Source organism: Nannobrachium achirus (genome assembly GCF_963921795.1).
Source record: "Nannobrachium achirus genome assembly, chromosome: 9".
Classification (NCBI taxonomy): Eukaryota; Metazoa; Chordata; class Actinopteri; order Myctophiformes; family Myctophidae; genus Nannobrachium; species Nannobrachium achirus.
In genome coordinates, this window is record NC_137818.1 from 21500551 (window position 1) to 21509334 (window position 8784).

General features: G+C 46.9%; 1 protein-coding gene across 1 annotated transcript; it reads left to right on the top strand.

Moving 5' to 3' along the window:
* Positions 1–607: 607 nt before the first annotated feature.
* On the top strand, positions 608–2368 carry LOC308290709 (deoxynucleoside triphosphate triphosphohydrolase SAMHD1-like; the record flags this gene model as incomplete). Its single annotated transcript, XM_080732619.1, has 1 exon — positions 608–2368. The coding sequence occupies one exon, from the start codon at positions 608–610 to the stop codon at positions 2366–2368; it is 1761 nt and encodes a 586-aa protein (XP_080588745.1).
* Positions 2369–8784: the final 6416 nt, after the last annotated feature.

The following is an 8784-nucleotide window of genomic DNA, read 5'->3' on the forward strand; positions in this document are numbered from 1 at the left end:
TTTAATATTTTTTGAGTGATGCTCCTGGAACAGGAGCTATAGCTCCAACATCTGGCTTTGTCCGGTTAAAAACCATTGGGAAAACGCATTCAAAAATGTCCAGGCTTAAGTAAACTGAAGTGTGGCTACAATGTCCGGCCTACATCCTGGCACAAACAGTTCAAAGTTTGTTGTCCGGTCAAAAACCTGGGGGAAGACTGTGTAAGAATATGTCTGCCTCAAAGTTTGTTTTGTGCCAGGTTCCCATTGGATAATCTTTGCAGGACATGCTGTGATTGGCTAGTGGGATGCTTGATGAAATTAATTCATAAATAAGTAAAATTGTCCGATCCGAAAAATGTAGGCTCTGAAACGTGGCCAATGTCTGGCCTAGATCTGGCCCACATTCTGACACGAATGGCTCAAAGGTTATTGTACACCCATTCACGATTGAGGATAGCAAGGTCATCACTATGACATCACAGTGACAGAACAGTGACATTATGTATTATTATTTAAGGATGGAGTATTTCCATGGAAGAACATACAAGAAGATTAAACTCCATATTAGGAATATTGATACAACCTATTGATATAACCTTGATTGAATCGACAACAGACATCCTCCATGGACAGTCGGAAACGTCAACGATCTGCGGCCGGAGAAGGAAAGCCGTCTGACGGCGTCCAGACGCCGCTGAAGCGGCTCTCCTCTGTGGCTGCGGCACAGGACGCAGACTTCATGGGCTGGGGGGTGGAGGATGTGTGCGCCTACCTGCACCGCCAAGGACTGCAGGAATGGGAGAGCAAGTTCAGAGAGGAAAGAATCAATGGCGTGGCACTTCGATACCTCTCGGAAGAGCACCTGCAGAAAATGAGCATAGGCCCCCTTGGTGTGCGTCTTCGCATCCATCACTGTCTCAGGAAGCTCTGGCAAATAACAGCAGAGCCTAACAAGGTTTTTAACGACCCCATCCATGGGCACATTGAGTTGCACCCCGTTCTCATCAGCATCGTTGACACACCCCAGTTCCAGAGACTTCGCAACATCAAGCAGCTGGGAGCGACATACTGGGTGTTCCCCGGAGCTTCCCACAATCGATTTGAGCACTGCATTGGGGTGGGTTACCTTGCGGGAAGGCTGGTCCAAGCTTTAGATGAGAGGCAACCGGAGCTGCTCATCTCCCTTAGAGACATCCTCTGTGTCCAGATCGCTGGACTCTGTCATGACCTGGGGCATGGGCCTTTCAGCCACTTGTTTGATCAGTTGTTCATCCCCAAAGTGCGACCAGGATATAACTGGCAGCATGAGACTGCGTCTCTGGCCATGTTTGACTACCTGGTGAGTGACAATGGCCTGGAGTCGGTGATGGAACGTCATGGCCTGGTGTTGCCAGAGGACCTCATCTTCATCAAGGAGCAAATTGCCGGACCCTTGGACACCTCTGCCTCTCTCAGCCAGGGGGCGCCGTGGCCTTACAAAGGTCGTCCCAAAGAGAAATCTTTCCTGTACGAGATTGTGGCCAACAAACGTAACGGCATCGATGTGGACAAGTGGGACTACTTCGCCAGGGACTGCTACCACCTGGGCATCCAAAATAACTTTGACTATCGCCGCTTCCTCAAGTTCGCCCGTGTGTGCGAGGAGAATGGAAAGAAGCTCATCTGCACTAGAGACAAGGAGGTAGGTAATCTGTACGACCTGTTCCACACCAGAAACTACCTCCACAGAAGAGCGTACCAGCACAAAGTTGGAAACATCATCGAGGCCATGATTACAGAGGCCTTCATAAAAGCAGACCCACACATACAGATACCAGGCTCGGAGAAGAGGATGTTTACGCTCTCCACAGCCATTGATGACATGGAGGCCTACACCAAGCTGACAGATCACGTATTCGAGCAGATCCTCTACTCGTCCTCTCCGGAGCTGGCCGAGGCCAGGGAGATACTGTCCAACATCGTTTGCAGACGTCTCTACAAGTGCCTGGGCCAGACCCAAGCTGAGAAACCCATTGAAGTCACTGGGGACACGCATCTGCTCTGGGCAGGGGAAGTGGCCAGAGCCAAGCCTCAGCATCCATCCGGCTCTGGACATGTGGATGTTGAACTGCGGTCAGAGGACCTGGTGGTCACTGTGATTAACTTGGACTATGGGATGAAAGAGAAGGACCCAATCAATAGCATGCGCTTCTACTGCAAGGACGATCCCACCAAACCCATCCGCATCCGCAAGAACCAGGTTTCTAAGCTGCTTCCTGAGACCTTTGCAGAGCAGATCATCAGAGTCTACTATAAGAAGACTGATGATGAACGGAGCCTGGAGGCTGCCAAGAAGCACTTTGTCCAGTGGTGTATGGACAAGAACTTCTCCAAACCTGTCAAGTGAGAGAACCACAGCAAACGTCACACTCACCCACCACCCCTGTTGTCTGTTGTCACTGAAAAGCTCCTCCGTCAGTCAGTCAGTCCTTCTGTCCGTCACGTCACACTGTTGCCCCTACATCTCTGGCACTGTTGGCCCTAACGATGCCAAACTTTGCACACACACTCCTTGGATGGCAAATCACAACCTCCGCCTCTGATTTCTCACATGACCCTCTTCTAGAGCCACCATCAGGCCGATTTTTTCAAAACACATTTTTGGCCACTGCCCCTACAGACTTTGGCCTAAAATCACGCAAAGCAGTACACAGTATCTCTGAAGTCATGTCATCAACATGGATCTGTCCCATTTCCCATATTCCCTACTGATTGGCTATGATTGCCTTCTAATGCGACGTGACGGTCGTTTATCTCCCGATTAGGGAGTCTTAAGCCCGTATCATAGTCGGGTCCGCGGTGGTAGTCTTTTCGAGTCTTTTTGAGTCATGAAACTACAACGTTACATCATTCCTCGTGGTGGAGAGCTTTCCACCGTGAGTCCCAACACATCTCATGTTTTTACTATCAGACAGACAGGCTCTAGTCTACACCCCATTCACTGATTGGTCGACCTGAACCGGTCTAGACGGGGTAAAGGACTTCACCGTCTGGGCCGTGACTATGATGGCCTGCACTTATTTTCTGACTTGAGGTGGAAAGCTTTCCACCTCAAATTTGCGGTGGATAGCTCTCCACCGTACACTCTGATACGGGCTTAACTGGTAAAAGTCTGTTTTTCTACCAGTAGAGTAGTTGTACAGTGTGAGGAAAGAGATGTTTGAGGTGTGAATATACAGTACTGTGTATACAGTATATATACACACACACACACACACCGTATATACGTTTTTACATACATGCATACCCAGCCAGCACGCCCACATGGGTCCCGCATGGGTACGAGTTGGGCTACTTGGGTACCACGTGGGCATGGGCTTGATGTGGGCAAATTACATGGGTCCCACGTGGGATACATGTGGGATACCTGGGCATGGGTTGGAAGTGGGCTTTCCCACATGGTTCCCACATGGGCTACATGTGGGCTAACTGGGCATGGGATTGAAGTGGGCTGGCCCAAGTGGATCCCACGTGGGCTACATGTGGGATAACTGGGCATGGGATGGAGGTGGGCTGGCCCAAGTGGTTCCCACATGGGCTACATGTGGGCTAACTGGGCATGGGATGGAAGTGGGTTGGCCCACGTGGTTCCCGCATGGGCTACATGTGGGCTAACTGGGCATGGGATGGAAGTGGGCTGGCCCACGTGGTTCCCGCGTGGGCTACATGTGGGCTAAGTGGGCATGGGATGGAAGTGGGCTGGCCCAGGTGGTTCCCGCGTGGGCTACATGTGGGCTAACTGGGCATGGGATGGAAGTGGGCTGGCCCACGTGGTTCCCGCATGGGCTACATGTGGGCTAACTGGGCATGGGATGGAAGTGGGCTGGGGCACGAGGTTCCTGCATGGGCTACATGTGGGCTAACTGGGCATGGGATGGACATGGGCTGGCCCACGTGGTTCCCGCATGGGCTACATGTGGGCTAAGTGGGCATGGGATGGAAGTGGGCTGGCCCAGGTGGTTCCCACGTGGGCTACATGTGGGCTAACTGGGCATGGGATGGAAGTGGGTTGGCCCACGTGGTTCCCGCAAGGGCTACATGTGGGCTAACTGGGCATGGGATGGACATGGGCTGGCCCACGTGGTTCCCGCATGGGCTACATATGGGCTAACTGGGCATGGGTTGGAAGTGGGCTGCCCACGTGGTTTCCGCATGGGCTACATGTGGGCTAACTGGGCCTGGGATGGAAGTGGGCTGGCCCACGTGGTTCCCGCATGGGCTAAATGTGGGCTAACTGGGCATGGGATGGAAGTGGGCTGGCCCACGCGGTTTCTGCATGGGCTACATGTGGGCTAATTAGGCCTGGGTAATAATAGTAATAATATCCATGGCTTTGATGCTATAACAATTCCATGCTGTACCAATAGGAGAGATAACAGGCAAAATGTTGATCAAAATAACATGGAAGTGGGCCTCAGGCCATACACAATCTGTCTGTGTTCCCACGATTGGCCAGACTTTGGACTTTGCTTTATGTGCTGCTAGTTAGTTTACCTAGCTGCTTTGTACAACACCACTAGCCTAGCAGAGCTAAACAATCCACCCAATACTGCAGTTAGTTAGCTGCATTAGTATATAGTCTGGCTACGTTAGGCTACAACACCACATTCATTTTGTTCAACAAGACAGACAGACAGGCAGACAGGCAGGCAGGCAGGCAGGCAGGCAGGCAGGCAGGCAGGCAGGCAGGCAGGCAGACAGACAGACAGACAGACAGACAGACACACACAGTGAGTAGACCAAACCAAGCCTCTCATTACCATGTAGTGGAGTTCTTTGTCCATGCAATTTTTAATTTTCATTGTCAATTCGTGTTAAAGTTTATTTTTCACTTCCAATTTGTAGATTATGGTCTATAGAACAATTTTGGTTCGAGTGTCAAGACAGCAGATTGAAGAAAAATATATTTTTTTACCCTATTAAGACAAATAACCAAAATCGGAATTAAGATTTTTTTTACATGTCTTAATTTTCCCACAATTGCTGTGTAATATATATTTTCTATTGCTATATCAAGTCAATACTGTGTGAAGAATCAACAGGAGTTCAAATATGTATGTTTTAAATATTTTGGGTTTATATATTCACTCAAATAAGACAATATGTGGGGAGATATGAGAATAAAAAAACCCACTCCTGTGTTTTATTCTGTTCATTGTATAATGTCAAATTAGTTATACTATCTGCTGCAGGTGTGTAGGTGTGACTTAATTGTCCAGACTTGGTAGCTTGTGAGTTATCAGACAGTTGAGCATGTGCATGAGCTGCAGTACTGATTGCTCTCTTGTGATATTGATATTTTGAAGGTAAGCAAACAAGTTAAACATGTTAGGAAGTATCCTAAAGTGTTTTATGAATATGGACAGTCATGTGGGATAAGTGGCTTAAGTAATACATTGCAATAGTATAGCATTAACCAAAGGGTATGCTAGCACTGGTTAAACCTGAGTGCTAGCTACAGTATAGCAATTATGCTGAGGAAGAAATGATTTTTGTTCATTATAATTCCCTACTTTCAACATACAGTAGCGTGAATACAGATGTGCAGTTTCAAAACTTCATTTATCCTGCCATTGACAAAACAGAAGATTTTCAGTGGATTGGCAGAACATTGAGCTTGTAGATCAGCTATTTTTGCAATTTGTATGACCTTCTCTGACCTTGAAGTTTAAATCTACCTATGAAGGTGGATTCTGCTTTTCAATGGGAATGGATTGGCATTCTTGCCATTAGTGGGTTTCTGCAAAAATACGCTCCATTCTCCATAAAAAATTGGAAAGGCAAAACAGGGAAAGAAATCTGTGGAAAAAATACTTTAGCAGGACATTTTCAGGAAAAGAACAGTAAAGCCTGAAGATGTGAAACGGCACATTGGTATGTGAAAAGTGTTTAGTTATGTTTTTCTATTTAACTTATTTTGGTATAATGTGCTTACTGTTTTGTGAGTAAGTGCAAATGTGAATGTAGATGCAAATGTGAATGTAGCTATATCTGCTTTATTGTATGTTGAAGCAAACTGTAAGCTGTACAACAAATACTAAACTAATGATGTATATGTTTTATCTTTCTTCATGATATGACCCTAACAGAAAACAAAACCTGGAAAAACTTCAAAAATGTTATGAGATGTCTGTGACAACGAAATGGCAGTTGTGCATTCTGTGCCAAAAGCAAACAGAGGAAAATCTTGTTTGCCCTCTTGCAAATCCAGTTGCCAGTCGAAGAGATGTAGCCTACACAGAAATCATAGGCCTTGCAAGTCAGTTCAGAGCAATTGGCGCTGCTCCCCACCCAGATATAGAACTTCCAGATGCAGAATCGATGCAGCAAAATCGTGCATCCTGGCATAAAACTTGTCGGCAGCTTTACAGGGAATCAGCACTAGACAGTGCAAAAAAACGTCATTCTGGAGGTTTGTTTCCAGCGACAAGAAGATCCTGTCGGACTGGAGCACCTGTTAATCGTAATAAATGTCTCTTTTGTGGTGAAGAAACAAAGGCAGCAGACCATTCGTTCCAGAAGGTACAACTCACCAAACAGATACATGACAAGGCAGTGGCGCTGGGAGAAGGTCGTATCGTGGCACTCCTTGCAGAAGGAGATCTAGTCGCTATTGAAGCCAAGTATCATCTCCGTTGCTACATAATGTTCAACCGCCGCTATGATGCGATTGTTAAAGTCACAGTTGGCGAAAACTTTGAGGCCACAGCAGAAAATGAGTTCTTCCAATTCATGAAGGAAGAAGTCACTGAAGGTCGTAAGGTTTTTGCATTGCAAGATCTGACAGAAATGATGACAGAGAGATTGGAACAACACGGAATTCAGAAGACCGTGCACCGGACAAGGCTAAAGGAAAAGGTTCTCAAACACTTCCCGGATATGACAGAGGAGAAAGGTACCCGTGACCGGGTTTTCATTGTTTGTCCAAAAGCGGCTCGAAAAATGATATCAGATGCAACTCAAACACCTGACGAGGAAGCACATACATTACTAATGGCAGCATCAATTCTAAGAAAAGCTGTTATGAATCATAACACTCCATTCAAGTTTGATGGTTCATTTCCTAATGGTTGCGAAGAATCATCTGTTCCACAACGTATGAAGTATTTCTTCCGTAATCTCCTTGCTGGACCCAAATCATCAACAGAAAAAGATAATTCCAAGGAGATCCTGTCTGTGAGTCAGGTGGCCATGCTAAATATGACTTCTCTTTCTACAAACTTGAATTGTGAGCCTCCACTTGCAGTGTACCTGGCACTAGAATTGCACTCGCAAACGAGAAGCAAGAAGTTGGTAGAACTCCTACACACAAATTATCTTAGTGTGTCATATAAGAAAGTCCTTAGCATTGAAGCGAGTTTTGCACAGGCTATTGCACAACAAACAAGGAACAACGCAGATATAGTCTGTCCTACAAATTTGCGTAAGCAGATTTTCACAGTTGCAGCCCTGGATAATTTGGATCATAATCCCACATCACGTACAGCTAGCTCATCCTTCCATGGAACTGGGATTTCACTTTTTCAGTTTCCCACATCACAGAAGCCTGGGTTGAACCAAGAATGTCTTCAAATCAACTCACAGAAAACAGGAGAAGGCAGCAGTGGACCCATCCTGCCTCATTCATATACATTTGTACCACCTGTGGGCCAAAATCTCGTCACCCAGCCTCCGATAAAAGTTGTGCAACCAGAGGCAAATAGTTCATTTGATATGGAGAAACAACATGAACAGGCATGGATGACTGCAGTACATGACACCCTATATGTGGATCCTGATACAGAAAATGGCACCCCAGCAATGTGGTCTTCATTCCATGCTGCCCGATCAGATGCCGTTGGCCTACCAGAAAAAAGTGTTGAGGCCCTTCTCCCACTTTTTCACGAAAAAGCAGCCACCCCAGAAATGGTTAAACATGGCATGGAACTGGTTAGAAAGACAACAGAGCACCTGAACCCAAACCAAGTCCCTCTGTTGGTTGTGGACCAACCACTGTATGACCTAGCGAAGAAGATGCAATGGACCTTCCCTGACATTTTTGGAGAAGACAAATTTGTTGTGATGCTAGGTGGGCTCCACATTGAAATGGCTTTATGGAGCACCATGGGAGATATGCTACGTGGGTCAGGATGGCCAGAAGCCTTGAAAGAAGCTGGGCTAGTCAAGTCAGAGGCAGCCGCCACATCATTTCTGAAAGCATCCAATGTAATGAGGACAAGATATGCCCATCAAGTTACTGTTGTGGTCCTGAACAGCCTTCTGAAGCGAGCCTACGAGGGCAGTGGAAGTGAGATGGCCTTTGAGGATTGGGCCGTAGCAGAATCCCAAGAGAGCCCAACATTCAAATTTTGGCTGCTTGTACTCAAGTACCAACAGCTAATCTTCATGTTCATCCGAGCACATCGGGAACGGAAGTTCAATCTGATGGTCACTACTCTACGGATGCTTGTGCCTTTGTTCTTTGCTCTTGATCACCAGAATTATGCCAGGTGGATTCCAGTATTTATCAGAGACATGGAACGTCTCCCAGATGGCATCCGGACAGAATTTGAGAATGGCCACTGGACGATAACTCGAAGCAATCGGCGTTTCTCATCCATACCAATTGATCAGGCACACGAGCAAGCCAACAAAAGGGTGAAAGGGGTTGGTGGGATAATTGGTCTGACAGAGAACCCTGGCATGTTGGAACGCTGGATTGTGACTGGCCCAGAAATCAGCCGTGTCGTTGAGGAGTTTAGCACTACAAACGACAATGATGAT